The sequence below is a fragment of the Pagrus major genome, chromosome 20 (genome assembly GCF_040436345.1).
Source record: "Pagrus major chromosome 20, Pma_NU_1.0".
NCBI classification, from domain to species: domain Eukaryota; kingdom Metazoa; phylum Chordata; class Actinopteri; order Spariformes; family Sparidae; genus Pagrus; species Pagrus major.
In genome coordinates, this window is record NC_133234.1 from 27,418,905 (window position 1) to 27,441,443 (window position 22,539).

At 42.0% G+C, this 22,539-nt stretch overlaps 3 protein-coding genes and 1 long non-coding RNA gene across 7 annotated transcripts in view; all 4 read left to right on the forward strand.

The window, feature by feature from the left end:
• Positions 1 to 1,090: 1,090 nt before the first annotated feature.
• On the forward strand, positions 1,091 to 4,551 carry LOC141016007 (microfibril-associated glycoprotein 4-like). Of its 2 annotated transcripts, none has more exons than XM_073490240.1 (7): positions 1,091 to 1,174; positions 1,503 to 1,560; positions 1,723 to 1,872; positions 2,133 to 2,171; positions 2,309 to 2,405; positions 2,832 to 2,999; positions 4,073 to 4,551. In XM_073490240.1, the coding sequence occupies exons 2-7, from the start codon at positions 1,555 to 1,557 to the stop codon at positions 4,324 to 4,326; spliced, it is 714 nt and encodes a 237-aa protein (XP_073346341.1). In that variant the 5' UTR covers positions 1,091 to 1,174; positions 1,503 to 1,554; the 3' UTR covers positions 4,327 to 4,551. The 2 variants fall into 2 exon arrangements, with proteins under 2 accessions (XP_073346341.1, XP_073346340.1); XM_073490239.1 differs by having other exon boundaries at positions 1,094 to 1,160.
• Positions 4,552 to 7,676: 3,125 nt separating this feature from the next.
• LOC141016116 (uncharacterized) lies at positions 7,677 to 11,439 on the forward strand. 2 transcript variants are annotated; one of them, XR_012180579.1, is made up of 5 exons: positions 7,677 to 7,723; positions 9,175 to 9,827; positions 10,519 to 10,632; positions 11,070 to 11,222; positions 11,398 to 11,439. It is a non-coding gene; the product is annotated as an uncharacterized lncRNA (long non-coding RNA). The 2 variants fall into 2 exon arrangements; XR_012180578.1 differs by lacking the exons at positions 7,677 to 7,723; positions 9,175 to 9,827 and having other exon boundaries at positions 9,868 to 10,632.
• A 308-nt stretch (positions 11,440 to 11,747) lies between these two features.
• LOC141016115 (microfibril-associated glycoprotein 4-like) lies at positions 11,748 to 15,396 on the forward strand. Its single transcript, XM_073490380.1, has 3 exons — positions 11,748 to 11,881; positions 12,507 to 12,674; positions 14,936 to 15,396. The coding sequence occupies exons 1-3, from the start codon at positions 11,800 to 11,802 to the stop codon at positions 15,187 to 15,189; spliced, it is 504 nt and encodes a 167-aa protein (XP_073346481.1). The 5' UTR covers positions 11,748 to 11,799; the 3' UTR covers positions 15,190 to 15,396.
• A 1,596-nt stretch (positions 15,397 to 16,992) lies between these two features.
• Positions 16,993 to 22,539, forward strand: part of LOC141015334 (microfibril-associated glycoprotein 4-like) — a 10,877-nt gene continuing 5,330 nt past the window's right edge. Inside the window, exons 1-3 of one of the 2 annotated variants that reach the window (XM_073489350.1) lie at positions 16,993 to 17,055; positions 20,903 to 21,045; positions 22,007 to 22,125. In XM_073489350.1, the coding sequence (XP_073345451.1) occupies positions 22,120 to 22,125 (6 nt within the window). In that variant the 5' untranslated portion in view covers positions 16,993 to 17,055; positions 20,903 to 21,045; positions 22,007 to 22,119. Of the gene's footprint in view, positions 17,056 to 17,739; positions 17,789 to 20,902; positions 21,046 to 22,006; positions 22,126 to 22,539 lie in introns of those variants that run through there. The other variant, XM_073489349.1, reaches the window with a different exon arrangement.

Genomic DNA, 22,539 nt, shown 5'->3' on the forward strand with positions numbered 1-22,539 from the left:
ACGTCCCAGTTGTATCCATACTGCAGGGAACAGTGTGTACTTTGTGAGGGCAGCTGCAGTACGTGATACGGTTCAGGTGTTGGAGTGAAAGATGAACACGAAGGACGTCCTTGTGTCAATATTTGATGTTCTGCCTGGAGTCAAGCGGGCCATCGTTCAGCAGGATGCTGCCTGTTTCGTATCGTATTCCATGGGAGAGTGGCATCATCACCAGGAACTGAATCCGTGATCCGATCACGGTTAACTGAATCCGTGATCCGATCACGGATTCAGTTCCTGGTGATGATGCCACTTACAGAACATCAAATATTGGCACAAGGACGACACAAAGTGTCAGTTTCATTACACAGTATCATTTCCTTCGTGTTCATCTTTTCCCTCCAACACCTGAACCGTTTCCTCGGACATTAAACACACCTTTTTTCTAGAAGACAAATGTGACACACAAGGAAAAAAACACAGAAATGCAAACTCATCTCTCGGCAATGTGAGAAGAATCAGTCGCCTGTTTTTAGTAGGTTTACCTGTTTCAAAAACCTGCATTCACACGCTAACTGTGGTGTAAAAGTGACGGTGTTTATCTTTTGTAGAATGTGATGATTGTGACTTTAATAAAAAGCTCATTTGTTCCATCAGTTAACGTTTCTTTTCATGTATTTTATAGATTATTAGCAGGGAAAACTGAGCAGTTATTAGATGAAATGACTGATCATTTTAAACATCACATACACAGGTAGACAAAGAAACCCAGATTCATGTTACAAAAGACAATGAGGTCCGTCTGAAGACGAACGGGAACAGTAGTTATAATATATATAATATAATATAAATATCCCCCTCTGCTGCGTGTCGTCGCTCTCTCTCTCCCATCATAATCTCCAGCTGTCACCATCTTATAAAGGTACAGAAAACAAAAAGCCACACAAATATCTGGCTGTGTTGACATTACTATATTTGTTTTGAACTTGATACAGACCTGCAGAGTTCCTTGTAATTGTGTATTTATTGAATGTGTGTTTTCAAAGATCCGCCTGTTGTCACGCCACAGTGCCTTCTGTAGATATAAGACGTGAAGTCGTGAGGCTGTGACAGACTGAAGGAGAAGCAGCAGTTTGTCTCTGTTTCCTCTGAAGGTGAAGCCTCTTCAGTTCAACCTGCAGGTGAGTTCAGACAGGTGAGCATCCGACCAGGAGACAAATTAACTTATTGTCTTTTTGGGATTCTTCCTTCGACCCAAAACGACCGAATTAGCAAAAAGTTGAGCTGAAGGTTGTAAACTTTTGGTCACGTTGCAGATTTTGATTATTTTCATGCATAAATCTACGGTGATGGTGAACGTTGCTCCAGCTGACTTTTGATGCAGTTTTGTGGGGAAGCGCCGACCGTCACTCCCCACTCCCCGCTGTGCTGAGCTTACTGTATTTTCATGGGGAGTGACGCAGACAAAGCCTTTCTACAGTCACGCAATCTGTTCTCTGATTTAATTCTTATTGTGTCTTCAGAGCCTCAGACAGATCCACATCAGCAGTTTGTTACTTCCAGCAAAAACTGACGATGAAGGTGAGTCTGTGAACTGATATTTGACAGAAGTGATTCTATCAAACTGTGAAGAGGCTCGTGATATCTGACTTTGACCACACCGCCCTGAAACTAGAAGCCAAACTGCTGAATCAGTGTGTGAGAGTCAAACCTCGTCCAAATGACAACATCTCCTCTGTTCAGCTGCTCTCAGTCGTCGTCCTCCTCCTGGCTCCAGTGCTCACCAGCTGCATTAAAAAGCAGCCGAGGGACTGCAGTGTCATCCATGTGGACAAGAAACAACCCAGTGGTGTGTACACCATCTATCCTGCCGGACCCAGTTCTGCTGTCCAGGTACTCTTCATCCTCTCTGGGTCGCAGGCTACATTTAATCACACCAGAAGGTGTTTTCCTTTTGAGATGGACGCTGAGTCAGATCAGAGGATCATAACATGTATTACCTGATACTTTCTGTTGTATTTGATCCTAATCTCGTCCTTTCAGTAATTATCAAGTGATTTTTATGACATCAGCCCCTCATGGCGCACACAGACTCATGTATACAGTTTAAACAGCTGTGACTTTTACTAATGAGTGACTGTGTCTGTGTGTAGGTGAACTGTGACATGGACTCTTTGAAAGGAGGGTGGACGGTGAGTATTTAACTGAACCTCATCCAGTCAGAGCCAAGTGGTTTCAATACGAGGCCCCCATCACAATAAGTCACATACCAGTAAAACTCTGTGTGGAAACCTGAGCTGGCAGGTGTGTTGTGTGTTCGTCCCTCCAGGTGTTCCAGAGGAGGATGGACGGCTCGGTGAACTTCTACAGGGGCTGGGATCAATACAAGAAGGGCTTTGGGAGCGCTGCTGGAGAGTACTGGCTCGGTGAGAGATGAACCCAAACTCACCATCGTGAGACCTCATGAAATTAGGATTAGGACCACTGTCAAGAAAAGAAAAGAAAAGAAAATTCTAAGAAAAAAGTCAGAACCGCCCCCAACAACACTGAAGTGTATGAAGGTAGATTTGTGTCTTTATTATTCATTTGGGATTGAATAATAAAGACACAAATCTACCTTCATAGAAGTGGACCTCGTCGTGGTCCGTGTGAAAGTCACTGTTGAGAAAGTAGAAACATTAAACTCTGTAGAGTAAATCCAGGAATGAGACTGTGGCTGAGGTCTTCAGATCAGTCACTTCTTCCTCAATTCAAATGTAATTTAATTATCCACACACCTGTAACTGTGCTGATATACTGTGTGTGTGTGTGTGTGTGTGTGTGTGTGTGTGTGTGTGTGTGTGTGTGTGCAGGTCTTGACAACATCCACCACCTGACAAAAGGCCGTAAAGTTGAGCTCCTGGTCCAGATGGAGGACTTTGAGGGGAAAACAGCATTTGCTCGTTACACTTCGTTCTCTGTTGGAGGAGAATGTGACGGATATTTACTGAAAGTGTCTGGATTCATCAACGGAGGGGCAGGTCAGTAAGTCGACGTCGGGGCTGGGTATCATTCTTTAAGCAGCACCAGACGCCATCGACATTAGAGAGTTGACCACGATGCTCAGATGAGATTAAATATTGACGACGCGATGTACACGGCCAGGACCTCGGTACAGGACGCCACCAAGGCTCAGCTGGTCCTCAGACACTCAGACCAGCCACGAAACCAGAGAAGGCCATTAAATGAGTCTGTCAGCTCGAGGCGCTGATATGATTTTTAATGCAGTGATCTCTAGAGTTAATTATTGTGTTATCTGGAGGTAACGAAGCGGTTTAATTGATCTCATTATCTCTCAGCTGTGTTATCTGGAGGTGTTGAGATAATCAACCTGTCATCGAGAGCAAACTGAAGTCTGTTGATCAGAGATCAGCAGTGCCATGCCAGCGTGCACAGATGCTGTCTCAACAACTAGCAACCGATTTAAATGAACTTTTAACTGGTTATGAAGCAGTTTAATACTGATGCCTCTGTATGACCTTCATCAACCGGTGACACCATCATGAGCTGTGTCTGTAGCTGCACTTGATGCCTGGAGTACAAGAGCGTAGTACTGCCACTCAGCTGTGCTTTCATCTGTCAGTGAGCTGTCAGATGTTTTTCCCTGCTTGGTTTATTTTCACGTGACACACCGTGACGTATATCTGCCGCCGTGCAGAGGATTGTGGGTCAGAATAGCCAGAGAAGCACGTTGGCTTCATACTGAATAATGAGGCCGGATGAGGAGTTTCTGTCATGCTACATGTCACATACAGCTGCATCTCAATAAGTTGGAGTATCATGGAAAAGTTCATTTTATTCTGTAATTTAATTCAAAAAGTGAAACGTTCATATGTGAAGCACAGTGACACCACGGTCAGCTCACCAGCTACAGTAGTGTTGTCACTGTGGGCAGGTGCCAAGTCGGCCTGCTGATGAGGAGGACTTCAGCTGTCCGGACCATAACTGTTCCTTCAGTCCATCTGATGAATCCATGTCGTTTTTAAAAGTTACGCTGATGTTTAAAGTTTATACACATTTACCAACACTGTGGTTCTTGTATGTGTTTCTGTAGGAGACGCCCTGAGTTATAACAACGGACAAAAGTTCTCCACCTTCGACAAAGACCAGGACCCCTGGAGCGCGAACTGTGCCAGATCATTCCTGGGAGCGTTCTGGTACAAGAGTTGTCACTACACAAATCCAAACGGGGTTTATCGTTGGGGGGCTGATAAAACTCTCCATGCTGTTGGAGTGGAGTGGTACCAGTGGAAGGGCTACGACTACTCCCTGAAGAGCATCAGCATGAAGATCCGTCCTGTGAAGTAGATCTCCAGGACCATCGTACAGCAGAATATCAGCAGTTGATCTCTAGTGATTTCTTTCTCTTTCTATCATTAAGCATGTAATCTCTTAATGGGCCGTATTTTCCTGAAACTGGTTCCCAGCACAGTCCACCAGCACACCAGCTCATGTCTGTGAACACATCTGTGGTGTCTCGCAGCAGCAGCAGCAGCAGCAGCAGCAGCAGCAGGAATGAATGCTGCAGACAGGCCGAGGTGTGTACGACAAACTAGAACAGTTCTCAAGAAATGTAGCGTGGTGCGTATTCCCATACTAATGCTGCAGCACCAAGTAACTGCTACAGCCTAAACTGTTCATCATGAGCGAGGGGAGAAGCTGCTGAACGCGTGGATGTAGATTTCATATCTTTACAGTGAAAAGTGAGGGAATGAGCGAATTAGAAAACTGGTGCCGTCTGCGTCCCTTCAGAAATGTAGGCTCAAAGTGAACATTGGAGCTTATGAGGGAGTTGGTGGTGCAGCCAAAAGTGTAAGTCCGTGTGCTTCCATAGTTACAGGCCTGCGACCAGCACACAATTGATTGAATCAGGCTCAGCACACAAATATGTAACATCCCAAATATTAATAAACATTACCGACGTGTCAGGACTTCAGGCTGAACTGCTGAACTGACCACCAGCAGGGAAACCTTCAGCTGGACTGCTGCTCCATGTGTGCCAGCAGGAAACCGGCCCGGAAACATTTAATGGATAAAGATAAATGTGTGGTCTCACGGTGTGTTCATCTCTGCACTATCTTGATATTTGGTGGAGGTTTAAACCTTAATGTGGATCATAACCTGCTGTATGATGACAATAAATAAGAAGCTGAGCAGAAAGCTGATGGTCTGATGTCTTCATGTGCTCACAAATGTGTTATTTGTGTCTCCGTGACGCCTCCCAGCTCTGTAAGGAACCGCTCCACAACACAGACAGTTTTCAGACTGGGGTTGTAACGCTGAGAGTTTCACAGTGTGATACCATCTCAGAAACATCCCAGTTTCACCATGTTACACTGTTGTTACCATTATTATTATCATCATTATTATTATTATTATCAGTTAACAGAATGAAAACGAGAGTTTCCTGGTTGAACAAATGTTTCATGATAATTTCTAATACCATTTTATTCTTTCTAATAACAAAAATGGTGGAATTTGTTGTGCTTCATGCAGCAGTAATAGGGAGTTTTGGGTTACATTTGGCTATCAATAATAATGAATGATCATCAGGGATAATTATTAATTATGATTAATAATAAGATGCAACTCACATTAGATCAGCTCCACCCTTGAAGAAGGGAAAAGAGCCAATTCACCAAATCAGTCTGATAAAAAGGTCCTAAACTGTTTGTGACTCTGATTAATAATTAACTTAATAACTACAATCAAAATGACCATAACAGCTGTGATGGTCGAAGGGTTTGAGTCCTTGACAGAGTCGAGGTCGGCAACATTCACTCTTGTACAATATTAAATAGACAGCATGAAGGTTCAAAAGTCTTTTATTCAACACAAAGATGAAAACACTAACTACAGGTGTGTGCGTGTGTGTGTGTGTGTGTGTGTGTGTCTGTGTGTGTGTGTGTGTGTGCGTGCCACATGTGTCTGGATTTGTAAAGATTTATGTTAAAGGTTTATGACCTGACAAGTGCATTTACATTTCCAAACTAGATTGGCACTCAGTAGAGTGCATACCTCCGCAAAGGCTCAACAGTCCGCTTTAATTCAATCAAGCCTGATCCAGTATCAGATAAAATATATTAAATCCTCTTGATCTGGATTTTTGTTTTGATCCACATCAAATTGTTCTCACTCGTAGTTACCAGCTTCATAAATATGGCTGTTTTTTCCATGTAGATTCATTTATTACTTACTGAAAAAACTGGATCTGGATCCACATCAAAAGTTAATGAGGTCTGTTCTGGGCTGAGACACGTCCTCCATCCAAGTTCAGAGGAAATCTGTTCAGTAGTTTTTGTGTAATCCAGATCACAAACCAACAGACGCTGGTGAAAACATTCCCTCCCTGCCGGTGGTCATGACTCATAAGTAAGTCACTAAGTAATGTGAAATAATGGAGCAAAATGTTTTACACGAGTGAAGTTTGGACAGAAAACAGGAGTAACTTCGTCCCTCAGCAACAATAAAAATACAAAGAAGGAGTTTTGTACCAAAGAAAGAAACTTTGTAAGAGTTAAATAACTCTGTGAAGCCTCACTGTTGCACTGACTGTGGACTCATTTCTTAGTGTGGACGGTGACCATTAACTCACTCAACACACATGCGGACATGTGAGTGTTGTTTTAACATGACCTGCCCTGAGTCACTGACCTCAGGTCTGTTTCACTGCTGCACAAAACATGTCCGCCTCGCACAGCACAGCGTCATCTAACGCAAAGAGACGTGTGGACGGTACATTCCTGTTTGTGTGTGACTGAAGTGACTGTTTTGTTCTCCACCTTCGACAAAGACCAGGACTCCTGGGGCCGCAACTGTGCCAGACAGTACCTGGGAGCGTTCTGGTACAACAGTTGTCACAACACAAATCCAAACGGGGTTTATCGTTGGGGGGCTGATAAAACTCTCTTTGCTGTTGGAGTGGAGTGGCACCAGTGGAAGGGCTACGACTACTCCCTGAAGAGCATCAGCATGAAGATCCGTCCTGTGCAGTAGATCTCCAGGACCATCGTACAGCAGAATATCAGCAGTTGATCTCTAGTGATTTCTTTCTCTTTCTATCATTAAGCATGTAATCTCTTAATGGGCCGTATTTTCCTGAAACTGGTTCCCAGCACAGTCCACCAGCACACCAGCTCATGTTTGTGAACACATCTGTGGTGTCTCGCCGCAGCAGCAGCAGCAGCAGCAGCAGCAGTTTCACTGCTGCACAAAACATGTCCGCCTCGCACAGCTTCATCTAACGCAAAGAGACGTGTGGACGCTACACTCCTGTTTGTGTGTGACTGCAGTGACTGTTTTGTTCAAAGAATGTAACTGTAGATATCTGAGTCTATAAAATATGTTCACAATAAATAAAATATAAAGTACTGCAGCAACACGGACTCATATGTCACTAAAGTTTATTTACAACAATGTGGAATCTACTTAAATACATCAGCTAACAAGTCTTTCTCTTTTCATTTGTTTCCTGAATCCTCAAACTTTGAAAGAATTTGCTGCTTTAAAACCCTTTGATGTTAATGTGCCTGTCAGTGTGGCAGAGACGCTCTGTGATAAACATCGCAAACAGCCAATGACTTCAAGTTTACTTTCATTTTGGCCAATCAGAAGCTTCCGCCCGCCTCCCAGCTCTACTGACTGACGGTCGCTGTGACGTGAAGGTCAAAGGTCAGAGCCGGGCTGAGCTGCATCTATTGAAGTGGTAAGAAACTTTATTAAGTAACGGAGGAGATTTATTTAAGTTTTGTGGAGTTGTCAAGTGTTACTCAGTCATTTATGTTGACAATATAAAATCACAGAGAGGTTTAAACAAGGACAACGTCCGTTTCAACGACTGGCGCCATTTTCCAGGCTAATGTTGCAGCATTACACTGCTAGCAAATGTCCGCTAGCCGTGATGCTAATTTTCGCTATGTTAAACCCCCTTGACTTATGCTAAAAACGTTAGCGATCAAAAGTCCGCTAGCTGCAAGGCTAACTAGCGCCATGTAAAAACTCATTTGATTATGCTAAAAGTGTTAGCTTCTTAAAAACTGTAACTGCAATGAGTTTTAGACATTTTCTGCCATGTTGGAGTCATAAAGATGCTAATTATTTAGCTTTGATTCACTCTTCGCACTGCTTCTGCTAATGGCTGCTGGCTGACATGATGTTAGCGCTGTAATTATTACAGGTTACAAGAGTTTGAGAGTATTTAAAAGGTGCAGAATTAAAGTGTCTAAATGTATGTTGTCATCCAGCTGTAGGAGTGAGTCCCAGTGAGTCCCAGTGAGTCCCGGTGAGTCCCAGTGAGTCCCAGTGAGTCCCGGTGAGTCCCAGTGAGTCCCAGTGAGTCCCGGTGAGTCCCAGTGAGTCCCAGTGAGTCCCAGCACTCAGAAATCAGTTGGCATTTCTGTACTTCTTGTTCTTTTGTCTGGAAATCAGTGGGTGTTTGAGTGGGTTTGTGGTGAACACAAGCTTAAGATGTGTTTACACATTTTGTTCTCCCACATAAACTCATCATTAATGTCCACAGTTTAATTATGAAGCTCTTCATGTGTTAAAAACAGTTAGCGGTTGCTAACAAGTGTCTGAATGAGACTACAGAGGTTGTCGGGGACATTAAACGTCCTCACAGCGAACACGGAGACTCATCTGCTCACTAGTCCGTCTTCACAGGCCACTTTAGTTACACACTGTTCTGACTCTGACTTTACAACTCGTACATTGATCAGTTTATAGAAACCTGGATAGTAATTGTGCAGTGAGACGCTCAGTGGTGGAGACGTTTCAGTCATGTGACCGTGATGTCGTCTGTTTGTAGCCGAGCATTAGCTTTTTACTGCTACACACTTAATTTACCTTCAAACATCAGAGTGGAGTTCATCTGTGGAGATGATCTGGTGAACAGAACCTGGACGCATCAGAACCTTGTGTTTGACTCATGGACCTCACAGGATGCTGACTTCAGGGTCAGCTACACAAATACATCATCCTGCAGCATCTTTTGTGCATCTTAAGGGAAACTGAGCTTTTACTAAAAGAATTGGCCCTAAACTAATTACTGTGGTTGGTGATGATATGATGAGACTGTGAAACTGAAGTGAAGTGCTGTGTTGTACGTAAATGTATACTATTAACATAAAGGTCATTTTATGTTGACCTCATTCACAGGTGATTTTTACGATGAGACTTCAGAGGAGATCTTGGAGACCTGAGATAACTCCAGAAATGAACTTTTCTGGTACTGGATGGTGAGCCCTGCCCGCAGAGATACAGAGGCAGATACCTGCAGTATGAAGGCTGTGGACTGAACAACACTCACCATCTCACAGCTACGTCAAGTCCGGTAGGACTGAACTGTACACACACACAGCTCTGCTCTCCTTGGTACTTCATACCAGTATTGTGTGAAGAAGAAAACCAAAATGTTCAGTGGGAAATACACCGAATGAATAAACTCAATAACAGCATATTAAATAACCTAATATTGTGACTTATAACGAGTCTGAGATGTTGGTGGAGAAGCAGACATCACTGATCCGGTTTTATTTAAAGCAACTAACAGTGCAACAGACGAGTGTCGAGCTCCTGCTCTTAAAGAAATTACAGATAAAACAACAGCCAAAAAACTAAAGATGTTTCAAACTGGAGTAGCAGGATTTGTTTAACTGGGCCTCCAATCACAGCGAGACGTGTCTGCAGCAAAACGCTTGCTTTCCACTGTTGTGGTGCGCCTGGCGTGCGCTCTTCTTTCCACGGGCTCACCTGAACGCTGAAAAGGTGACGGAAGAGACTAAATGTTCTGCAGCATCTGGAGAGGACAGGTAGGAAGAATCAGAGCGATTACAGCATCTGTGTTTTGTATTTTATTGCTGTTTGAATGTGGACCGCATGTGGCTATTTGACACATATAGTTGTTCTATATGGACTAAAACTTACTTACAAACTTTTTCAATAAGTGAATAAACAAACTGTTCTCAGAGGAAAATAAGGTCCCAGAACACTGTCTGAAGCTAGAAATGTGGCAGGGTCCGCCACATATAAACAAAGTTAAACAGTATAAATTGTGTTGTCCTTTAAGGTCAGTTTGTTTATTCATGAAAACAAAGAGAGTTTGTTTATGCGGAAAAAAAATCAGCCAATGAAGATCTTTCTCTGCTCATTAACATTTCTGCACCAAAACAACAGACTGCTCCTTTAATGTAGCTGATGATAAGTTCTGAGGTATTTCCATTTTATTCTGCTTGATATTTGTACACCGCCATAACATACGTCTTTATAATGCTCATAATGTTCAGATTCTGGAGACATAGTCAGACGTGTAACTTCAGTCAGGAGTTTAAGTTTATTACTGAGTTCATAGTTACAGCAACAGAATGTAACTTTCTGGATGAAGAGTTGATTGAGTCTCAGTCTGACCTTTGATTCGAATAAGGAAACACTCCTCAGAAAAACAAACCTTTATAGCGGGGCAACTATCTTTCAGCGAATGCTTCTATTGTTGTGAAACTGCAGCTGTTCAGTAATTAGCTGATCTTTGGATTATACGTAAGAGAGACATTAACGCATCCAGACACTCTGACATCAGGATTTTGATCAGCTCACTTCAACAGAAATCTGACCATGAAGGTAAGTTTGTAACTTTAACTTTAATCTGTTTGTCTAAATGTTTAAGTTATTTCAGTATGTTAACAGGTTCAGTATGATTATTTAAAATATTGTTTGGTGACTCAAGTTTCTTACAGTTAACTTTCTTCTCATTTCTGTGTTCAGCAACTTTTTTGAACGCTTCTCTGTAGGTCTGTGTTTAGCCTCTCTGGCTACCTAACGCTAACCTGCATATGTTCTAAATAAATATGAGTTTATCACATCTAGATTTTATTTATTTATTTTTTTCTTTTTGCATGGAGGGTAAGATCTCTTAAAGTCACTTTCCTGTCCTTTTCCAGTTGATAAATCCTAATTTTTTAAGCAAATATTGATATTTTTTTAAAGAGGGGAAACAAAAGCCTTTAAACTGTACACAGTGTTTCAATAAACAACATGACAACATGTCCTCTGTCCAGCTGCTGTCAGTCCTCCTCCTCCTGGCTCCAGTGCTGACCAGCTGCCAGCAGCTCGTCCTACCAGTGGACTGCAGTGATATTCATAATAATGACAGGACACAACCCAGTGGCGTGAACACCATCTATCCCATCGGAGCCACGTCTGCTGTCCAGGTACACTTCACCCTCTCTGGGACGCAGCTCTGCCTTTAGACCATAAAAGCTTTCAACATGTTCTGACTGATGCTTCTGACACAACTGTAGTAGTTTTGTTTGCAGCTCACAATTATTATACTTAATAACTGCAAATGGATCAGATTTGTAAGTGAGTGTATGTGTTTGTGTGTAGGTGTACTGTGACATGGATTCACAGGAAGGACGCTGGACGGTGAGTATCTTCACTCTCTCACCAGTTATCAGTTCTTATTCAGACAAGTGGAAGGTCACCCGTTCATTTTACCAAGGATGGATCATGTCATCTAATAACTGTCTGATTTCTCATAGCCTGAGTTTTAATGAGTTTAAAATGAGCAAACATTATGAACAGAGTGTGAAGAAACAACAGTGTAGAGGAAGGAAAACAGCTAGTTTAGCGGCAGTGACGGCACTGTACACAGTACACAGCCTTCCAACTGACAGCAAAACCAGCTGATTCCTGAATGTAGGCTCACCACCGGGACAACCATGTTGTCTGGAAACCTGAGCTGGCAGGTGTGTTGTGTGTTCGTCCCTCCAGGTGTTCCAGAGGAGGATGGACGGCTCGGTGAACTTCTACAGGGGCTGGGATCAATACAAGACGGGCTTTGGGAGCGCTGCTGGAGAGTACTGGCTCGGTGAGAGATGAACCCAAACCAAAGGGCAACACCCACCATATAACCACTGTCACAAGAAGCAGGGAACAGGCGTTCATGGTGCTGCTACACATAACAGGGTGCATAGTACACGCCACCTGCGTAGCTGTTATAAGATCAGTAAAATTATTTTAACAATGGTCGGGGTTGTCTCCAGTCCTTTTCACCGCCTGTCAGCACAGACAGTGGGCCATAATGAAAACTCCAGAGCAAACTAAAACCACTGTTTGCTTGGCTTTGGTCAGCAGAGGGCACAGACGGCTCCAACATCACAAACCAACTTTCATGTATTTAGCTTTTTATACTTTTGTTGTAGTTCTGCATCCAATCGTCTTACTTAATCGTCTGAAATGTTCCTCAAAATACAACTATTAATATGACTCAGGCACGTCTGAAACGTGACATATTAATGTCTGAAAGTAACAATAACGTCGTTCAGGTGTCATTTAATTTATCAAGGATTTCACAGAAACATCAGTCGGGGTTCTGCATTGAAAACAATAGAGGCGGCTGCTTTGACTTGCGTCCTTCAGCAGTGGTGGGTGTCGCACGTAACAGTCATGTGACCTCATGAAACTCTGTTTATATATGTTCATGTTTGTTTCAGGTCTTGAGAATCTCTTCCACCTGACTCTGAGGAAGAAGTACGAGCTGCTGGTCGACATGGAGGACTTTGAGGGAAACACAGTGTTCGCTCGTTACTCCTCGTTCTCCATCAGCCCAGAGTCCTACGGATACAGATTGCATGTATCTGGATTCACTGATGGAGGGGCAGGTGAGGCACTCATAGCAGAAGTTGTTTTGTGTCTTACTTTTTTAAATTTCCATTTTTTTTTCATATATTTTATTGAACAAAGTGGTCAACACATAATCCAAACACAAGACAGTAAATGTTTTCATTTCCCAATCTTTATAATGAATGAAAAACCTCAACAAAGCTCCTATAACGGAGTCCCATCTCATCTTCCTCATCCAAATCCACAGCACCCGCCATGAAACCAGAGTAGCCAGATATACATCATGACAGAAATGTACAAAATGAGATACTAGATGACACAATAGTTTGTGTATAATATAGTGCAGGTATAGTACAAGTGTACTGATATAGATACAATTGATACTGATATAAACTGATGTAAATAAATTGGACAAACAAAAACAAACAAATACATTAAAAGAAAAATAAATAAATACAAAAAATGAAATAAAAAAGGTTTGATTAATCATTTAAGAGAGAGGTTGATAGTTGCTGACACCGAGGACATTGCACCAGGTTGCTGGAAATCATTAACCAACAGAAGTCGGGGGGTCAAAGGTCAAATGCATCTGCTATACGTTTGTGTGGCGGGCAGACAGTGAGGTTAGTACTCAAAGCCCACATGTACTAAACAGACCACTACAGTGACCCTTCCCCAGGAGAGAGCTGGTTAACATAATTCAGAGGAACCTCTGAGTGTGAACTTTATTTTCCCAAGTTTTAAAAGAAACTTAGTGTCAGACAGCCAAGCTTTGAATGGAGGTGGTGAGGGCGATTTCCATAGACGCAGAATCTTCCGACGGGCAATCAGAGAGGTTATTGATTGATTGATTTCATCTGGAGATCTACCAAAAATAGCAATATGAGGAGACGGACAGATTTTCAACCCCAAAATCCTTTGACATTGAGGCATGAACAGAATATGTGGGTTAAGTGACAGGGGGTCTGAGAACAACCATTGCATCCCTCATCTCATCTGCCCGGATGGATGGGCGAGCCTCCGTAGTGAATTCTATGTAATACTTTGAATTGTATAAGGCTAAGTCTAGCGCAGCCGGAGGAAGTCATCTGACAGAGTGATCTGCAGTTCGTTCTCCCAGCTGGCCCTAGTTAACAACTGAGTCATTAGGGGGAGAGGGAAGGTTATAAAAGTAAGAGATGTGGCCTTCAGACAGAGTTTCAGCTCTCAGAAGTACATCCAGGCCACTTGGAGGTGAACTGAGAAGAAACTGAGTCTGAGCGATGTCGTGCAGCGGAAAGTATCTTAAAACATTTCAGCTATTCATGGTGAAGGTTAATCAGAATTGTCCAAAGCTAACAAATACACCACCTATATACATCTCTCTCAGATGGCAGAGACCACTCCTCTCAAAAGACGTAAATCAGGGATCAATTTCAGCAGCCAAGAATAAATGGTTATTACAAATAGGAGTTGTCAGAGGGAGAGTGAGCCAACCAGAGTGATGCCTCATTTGTGCCCAGATTTTTAAAGTGCCAGTTACTACGGGATTAGATGTGACATTTGAGACGGAGGCTACTAGAAGCCAGGGCCTGGAGTGAGGAAGAGGAGCACGACCTCGCTTCAATCTGGCACCAGTTGCTCTCAGATGAGGCAAACCAAAGCATAATTTTATGGGCATTTGCAGCCCAGTAGTAACCAACAAGACTCTGTAGACCAAGTCCCCCAAGGGATCTGCTCCTCTGCAATGAAGATCTACCTTCCTCACATGCTTATCTATGCCAGTCAACTACGACCTGGGTAGAAAGATGGGTAATAATCATGTAAAAACTTTTAATTTAATTTAATTGGACCATGTAAAATCCTACAGCTGGACTCTAAATACTTTTGGAGTTGTTTTAGTGATTGTTTGTATGTGAACTCTCCAACATCTGAAACTGTCCTGAACATCAAAGAAACCCTGAGGATCATTTACAACATGTGTGTGTTTAAATAGTTGTTGCTGAATGTTTATGTGATCAAATGAAAAACATTAGATCAGCGTGACAAAATACTAACACACTGAGCTTTTTGATGAATAATCATCAGTGGGTAAGACAATTATTAGAACAAGTAGAACAGCAGAAAATGATGTCACTTTACTGTAACGAGCCTTTAAAACCAGGAAAAGACAACAATTATGACATCACCACAACCAAAATGTGACTGTTATCTCATATCATCATAACCATATACTCTAGACATAAAGCCCTGCCCGCTACACATCTACTGAATTAAGATCTGAGATTCAGTTGGTTGTACATTTGTTGTGTTTCTGTAGGAGACGCCCTGATTCATCACACTGGACAAAAGTTCTCCACCTTCGAAAAAGACCAGGACTCCTCCGTCCTGAACTGTGCCAGATTACACCTGGGAGCGTTCTGGTACAACGATTGTCACAACACAAATCCCAACGGGGTTTATCGTTGGGGGGCTGATGGTACTCTCCGTGCTGTTGGAGTGGAGTGGGTCCAGTGGAAGGGCTACGACTACTCCCTGAAGAGCATCAGCATGAAGATCCGTCCTGTGCAGTAGATCTCCAGGACCATCGTACAGCAGAATATCAGCAGTTGATCTCTAGTGATTCAGATGTTCCCTTCAGTCCGCTGCCTGCAACCAAACACACACTCAGCTTTAAAGTCGGACACACTAGTTTCAACACAACGTCTGGTGGAGGTTTGAAACCCTGATGTGAATCATTATCTGCTGTACACTGACAGTAAATGAGAAGCAGAGCACAAAGCTGGTGTGATCCCTGGTCTTCACTTTGTCTCCTGTGTCTTTCTGTCTGGATTCTCTCTGTCCTTCCTGTTCACAAACAAATGATCAGGAATCACTGCCCTCTAGTGGTCACAGTGACAAACTACAGCTGCATCTTCTTCAGGGGCAGAAACAGACATATTAACACTTAATAACTTTTATTCTAAGGCCAGTGATCATCAACAGATAAAGCGGTGATTTTGAGGAAGCAGTGGTCTACAGTGTCTTTATGGGAGGTTTAACAAGGTTTATAGTTGTCATTGCAAAATTTGGCCATCGGGGCCAAACATTTGTCTGCCTCTCCTGATGGTGCAACTCTGGTGCTGCCTGAAATAAAACCTGTATGGACACGGGCCCTGTGCACAGCACAAGATGCAAAAGATGCATACTCAATTTACACCTCGTGCTTTGGCTTGACAGCAGTTAGCACAAGTACAAGTTGTTGGTGGCAAAGCAGACATCCCTGGGACAGTTTTATTAAAAAAAACAGTACTGCAGCCGAAGCCTCCCAAGCATGGCTCTAATAGCCCGATGTGGTGGTTAACATAACTCTCGTGAAAGTAACAACAGTCTGGCTTTGACTTTTAACCTTAAACAAGATTTTGAGACGCTGTGCAGAATTAACAGCTCAGCTTCAGTTCACCGATCATTAACTTGAAGATCGGGCCATCGTCTGGCTCACAGTACATTCAGATTGATTCATGGCCCGCACATCGACGTACACGCATCTTTAATGTTTAAAAACCATTTGCCAGTCACATCGGTGAATCTTTACACTCCTGTTTATTGATTCTGTGGGCAAAAGTTTGGACATGTTACATTTTGAATGAATATCAGTTAGTTTGAGGGACTCTGGACACAGTTGCTGCTTCTGCTCCTGTTTTATAATGTATAGTTGCTTGTTTTGAGTCTGTATGTCGGGTTCACAGATGGCATTTTTCCATCACATCTGCCGGCCTGGCTCTACTTGGTTTGACTGATTTGCATTTTCACCGCAACTGGGCTGCCTGCTTGAATGTGCGTCTTAAACTGATGGCGTGCTTGTCTCAATCCCCGAAGTACTATTGAAGAATCACCGCTGACAAAGTGGCTCCACCAATTCAATTACATTGTTTCCTTTAACTTCTTCGCAATAAAAGTTCCCTGTTATTTAGCCATTTAAAAGATTTTATCATGAAACAGCATCAAAGGAAACGTTGTTTTCAGCAGCAGTAACTAAACATGAGTTCTGAAACAGCTGAAAGTGAACATGATGAAAACAAAAGATGTTTGAAAGAACAAGCAGGCCGAGATGTGTGTGTGTGTGTGTGTGTGTGTATATATATGTATAATATGTGTGTGTTGATATATTATGGCACACCACCACAAATTTATGACTGTTTGGGAAACATTGAAATAAATTGCTGATGCCAGAGCTGATGCATGATGCGTGATGCGTGTGTGATAAGACACCGTGCCACATGCGAGTGCCAACAAAGTTGTGTAATCCAAAGGCAAACACAGACTCTAGGACATATGCTTCAGTAAATATTATTTTTGTTGTGAAACAGCAGCTGTTCAGTAATTTATTATCAGAGACATCCAGACACATTAAAATCAAGATGTTTATCAACTGACTTCGACAGAAATCTGACAATGAACGTAAGTTTAAAACTTCAACTTTAATCTTTCTGTTTTGTGTTTTGGGACAGCAGTTCATATAAAAAGTCAAATATGCATACAAAGTCAACTCTTCTGCAGTCCACATATTTTCTTTATACAAAAACTATTTACAAGTTGGGAGAGGAAAGCTGTGCATAAAAAAAATAAAAGGGTAGACAAGGGGAGATTTATGAGAAGCTAAAACAAATACCGTTTGTTAGATACAAGCAGCATAACGATAACTTTCATACCTCCACAAAATCTGGCTGTAAAGGTTTTACATATTTAATCCATTTAGTCCAGAATGTAGTGAACACTTATTTCTGCAGGTGGAGGGAGAAAGTAATCCTTTCCATGACATAAATGCTATTCACTATATCAATCCATTCCTGTATTGTGGGTGGTTCAGGAAGTAACCAGCGCCTGGTTATAGCTTTTTTGCAGGCTGATACCAAAATACCATACATATATTTATCGGCGCACCTTGTCAGAAGGTCAACATTTCCTCGGAATAATACAGTAAATTCCAAGGGCAGGTCAGTGTTAAGTATGTTTTTGAGTGCGCTGTGAAACTCCACCCAAAAGGGTTTTATCACTGAACAGTCCCAGAATATCTGCCAGTGATCGGCGTCTTGAGAACCACACTTTCTCCAGCACCCAGAGTTCCCTCCAGAAAAATGTGCCGTCTGCCTTGGTGATATGAGGAAAACATTTCCATCCGAATTCCTGCCAGGTATTAGAATTAGTACATTTCCACTGGAGTCTACACATATCAAGCCAACTTGAAGTAATATTATATGAATAGTGATTGCGTATCTGGAGGTATTTATAAGAATATTTTTTTCAAGATGATATTTTTCCCTCAGGTATTCAAAGTCTTTCAGTTATTCTTTTTCTGTTAGGGAGTAAAATGTTATTCCTCTTGTAATCCAGGATTTAAATCTATAGTCCATTTTGTTTGGCTTGAACATAGGATCATAAGTGCACCATTGGATTATTTGTAGTTTATCTTCTAGTTTATACTCATCCCTAATAGTATCCCAGATGTTTAGTGTAGCTTTGAGGAGTGGATTCTTTACATTTTTTATGAATCCTGCCAGGTTTTTGTGGGGTAGTACTGCATGAATTGGTGGATCATTCATATTGGAAAGTTCAATGTCTTTCCACCCAGCCTGGAATGTGCAGGTACATACTGTATGTTAATTAAGGGTTTAATTTGGGCTGCAGAATAATAAGCTTTTAAATTGGGTAGAGCCATTCCTCCTTCCTCTTTTGAGAGTTGTAGGGTTTTGCATTTAATCCTAGGTTTTTTTCCTTGCCAAATAAATCTAGAGATTATTTGTTTCAATTCAGATAAATGTTTTGAGGGGACTTCTACAGGAAGGGCTTGAACTACACAATCAGTTCTGTGACTGAGGCCAAGGAAGGAAACACAGTTCCATCTATGTATGTCATCTTTGATTTTCGTTAGCAGGGGGTTATAATTTGTCTCAGCCAGTGTCGAGATGAGTTTTGGAAGGTTTATCCCTGGATATTTCAATGAGTTTTGATCCCACTTTAATTTAAATTTCTCTCTAAGGTGTTTTGAAGGTACATAATTAAATGACATGATTTGTGTTTTTTGTATATTTAGTTTATACCCTGCATATTTACCAAATGTGTCAGGAAGTTTCATAAGCTTAGAGAAGGATTCAGAAGGGTTATTTAAATAAACCAAAATGTCGTCTGCATACAGCGCCACCTTGTGGTCGTCTTCGTTAATGCGGATTCCTTTAATGCTTTCTGTCTGCCTTATGTAATGTGCAAGAGGCTCTGTACAGTGCGAACAGTAATGCTGAAAGTGGGCATCCTTGTCTCGATCCACACTCTGAGGTGATTCTGTCTGAAAGGTGCCCGTTTATTTTAACCTGAGCTGTTGGTTTACTATATAAGGTACGGATGGCCTTTGTGAAGCTTTTATGAAAGCTGAATCTTTCAAGGGCTTCATATAGGAAAGGCCTGCTCACTGAGTCAAAAGCCTTCTCAGCATCTAAACTCACTGGCTTGTTTTGTTGAATATGGTTTAGTACGTGCAGAGACCGTCTGATGTTATCGTGGGTTTGTCTTTGTGAGATGAATCCTGTCTGGTCATTGTGTGAAAGCTGTGCTACAATGTTTTCTAGTCCTTTGGCAAGGATAGCTGTGTATAATTTATAGTCTACATTTAACACTGAAATAGGTCTGTATGATCCGCATTGTAGTTTATCTTTTCCTTCTTTGTGAATAACTGAACTTACCGCATCATTCCATGAAGGAGGCATTTTTGTGTCTGTTAACATTGTATTACAAGCTCGAAGAAGACTAGGCATTAATTCTGACCGGAAAGCCCTATACCAGTCTGAGGGCAGCCGTCCGGGCCAGGTGATTTATTAGCTTTAAGTCTGGTGATGGCACTGCTTAGCTCTGCTTCAGTAATTGCGGCTGTGAGTATTTGATATCGTGCCTCTGACAACCCGGGTAATTTAAGGCAACACAGGATCAACTCATTTAGCAATCTGTTGTTTGTCCTCTAGTCGTGGCTGTGTATGTAGAGACTCATTTTTTGTGTTTCTTCTTGTTTATGTTTTATCGTCTTAGAATCCGGATCCCTTATTTTATATAAGGTGTTATCAGCTTGTTGCTTTTTGAGCTTTCTCGCCAGAAGTTTTGTTGATTTTGAACCCGATTCATAGTATTTTTGCTTTGTAAATATCATCTTTTTTTCAATTTCCTGAGAGTATATGTTCAAATAATTTCAAATTTTCTTTATTTTCATCATTATGGTTGTTTTTTCTTCTCTTTTGTGTTGTGCCTCGAGATCTTTCTATTCTTTGTTGAGGTCTTTTAGTCTTGTTTGTTTTCGTTTCTTTTCTTGGGCATAGAAAGATATAATTTTCCCCCTGATTACTGCTTTTAGGGTGTCCCAGACTATAGCTGAGTCTACCTCTCTAGTATCATTGTCCTTTAGACACATTTTTATTTCATTTCTCACTTGAGTTTTAAATTGTGGGTTATTCAGGATACTTGTGTTCAGTCTCCACAGTGTTCTTCTCAAACTTTGTGTCTCATTTTTCTCTCAACACTTTCTTGGCTTCGGTGTATTCGCTGCGTTTCTTTAGCACCTCGAGAGGAAAATCATGGTCAACGTAGAAGCGAGTGTCATTGCAGAAGATTTGTTTTTTCTGCCGTGCACTCCGAAGAATCTCTTCTTTTGTGCGGTAGCTTCCAAACTTGACTATGATGGACCGGGGCTTTGCTCGTGGGTCATTGTGCTTCTGTGACTGGTCACGTGAGCTCGGTCAATTCCCAGCTCTCTGTCAGCAGGAAGGTCGAGTGCATTTTGCAGCAGTTTATCCACGAAACCAACCATGTCGCTGCCTTCTTTACCTTCAGGTATTCCATAGATCCTTAAGTTATCCCTCCCCGCACAACCCTCCTGGTCTATCAGCTTAGCTTTCACTGTATTAGCTGATTTATTGGCGTTGATGCTGCTTGAAGTACGTTCTCCGTTTCATCAATTCTCCCCTCTTCCATTTTTTACAATGGAAGGTAAAATCTTAGTCACTCATCTGTCCTTCTCTAAGACACTTTCCAGTTGGTAAATCCTCATTTTGCAAACACATTTCAGTCATTACTGGCCCCAAATTTTCAACAGGGAACACAAAATCCTGAATCTTTAAAACAGAGAGTTCTACTTGCACCTGACAGAGAAACTAACTCAGGTTAAATTGACAAGGACATGGTCTCCCTGCTCTGGCTGCAAAGTCACACATGATCCAACTGTACACAGTGTTTCAATAAACAACATGACAACATGTCCTCTGTCCAGCTGCTGTCAGTCCTCCTCCTCCTCCTCCTCCTGGCTCCAGTGCTGACCAGCTGCTCTGTTCGTGGGCGGTGGGAGAACATTCTGTCTGAAGACAAGGCTCACCTGAGAACCAGTACTACAACAGTGTACAAGTACACGTTAAAGTTAGTCTTTCAAAGTCCTAATGTATAAAAGTACTGCAGTACTGTCAGCTTCATGTAGTAAAAGTACTGCAGTACTGTCAGCTTCATGTAGTTAAAGTACTGCCGTACTGACAGCTTCATGTAGTAAAAGTACTGCAGTACTGTCAGCTTCGTGTAGTAAAAGTACTGCAGTACTGACAGCTTCATGTAGTAAAAGTACTGCAGTACTGTCAGCTTCATGTAGTTAAAGTACTGCCGTACTGTCAGCTTCATGTAGTAAAAGTACTGCAGTACTGTCAGCTTCGTGTAGTAAAAGTACTGCAGTACTGTCAGCTTCGTGTAGTAAAAGTACTGCAGTACTGTCAGCTTCGTGTAGTAAAAGTACTGCAGTACTGTCAGCTTCATGTAGTAAAAGTACTGCAGTACTGTCAGCTTCGTGTAGTAAAAGTACTGCAGTACTGTCAGCTTCGTGTAGTAAAAGTACTGCAGTACTGTCAGCTTCATGTAGTAAAAGTACTGCAGTACTGTCAGCTTCGTGTAGTAAAAGTACTGCAGTACTGTCAGCTTCATGTAGTTAAAGTACTGCCGTACTGTCAGCTTCGTGCAGTAAAAGTACTGCAGTACTGTCAGCTTCGTGTAGTAAAAGTACTGCAGTACTGTCAGCTTCGTGTAGTAAAAGTACTGCAGTACTGTCAGCTTCATGTAGTAAAAGTACTGCAGTACTGTCAGCTTCATGTAGTTAAAGTACTGCCGTACTGTCAGCTTCGTGCAGTAAAAGTACTGCAGTACTGTCAGCTTCGTGTAGTAAAAGTACTGCAGTACTGTCAGCTTCATGTAGTAAAAGTACATTAATAAAGTAATGAGAGTGAGTCTAAACAACGTGGTGGAACAACAAACGTTGTGTAATCAGAAGGCAAACAGACTCAAGGACGACAGGATGTTTCCTCGTGTTGAGCAAATTATTTTTATTCTTGTGAAACAGCTGAAGTTCAGTTTTTCTGTAATCGTTGGGATATAAATACAAGAGAGACATCGGAGCATCCGGACTCACCGACATCAAGAGATTCATCGGCTCACTTCAACAGAAATCTGACAATGAAGGTAAGTTTGTAACTTCAGCCTGTCTCTCTGATTTCACGTTTGGTCCCATTTGGTCCATTTCTTGTCCTGTGAGCAGACATTAGTCAGGAGCAGCCTTGAACCCAGCTGGATCAGCTGGATCTCATTCTGACTCTTCCTCCCTGGTGGCGGTCCAAACAGTCAGGTTGGATGGTTGAAAGACGCCGCATAAGTTGTAGCATAAGTTGGAGGAGCTGCCGGCCGCTGCATCTTATTGCATCATGGTTGCTATGGCAATAACACACAGTGCTGTGGCGTCTCATATTAAATTGCCTAATAAAGTAGTTTGGTCTTTTTCATGTGCATAATTTGGTCTCTTCAATGAGCATGACTAGTTGAATGCACACTGATTGTGCACCGTTAGCTTTAATATTTACAACCAAGTCAATGACAGCA

Excerpts from the sequence above, each read along its gene's own strand:
- LOC141016007 (XM_073490240.1), top strand. Across the intron at positions 1,873-2,132 it reads GACCCAGTTCTGCTGTCCAG|GTGAACTGTGACATGGACTC; the intron begins GTACTCTTCATC and ends GTCTGTGTGTAG. Across the intron at positions 3,000-4,072 it reads ATTCATCAACGGAGGGGCAG|GAGACGCCCTGAGTTATAAC; the intron begins GTCAGTAAGTCG and ends GTGTTTCTGTAG.
- LOC141016115 (XM_073490380.1), top strand. The coding sequence starts at position 11,800 with ATGGACGGCTCGGTGAACTTCTACAGGGGCTGGGATCAATACAAGACG. Across the intron at positions 11,882-12,506 it reads TGCTGGAGAGTACTGGCTCG|GTCTTGAGAATCTCTTCCAC; the intron begins GTGAGAGATGAA and ends TGTTTGTTTCAG. Across the intron at positions 12,675-14,935 it reads ATTCACTGATGGAGGGGCAG|GAGACGCCCTGATTCATCAC; the intron begins GTGAGGCACTCA and ends GTGTTTCTGTAG.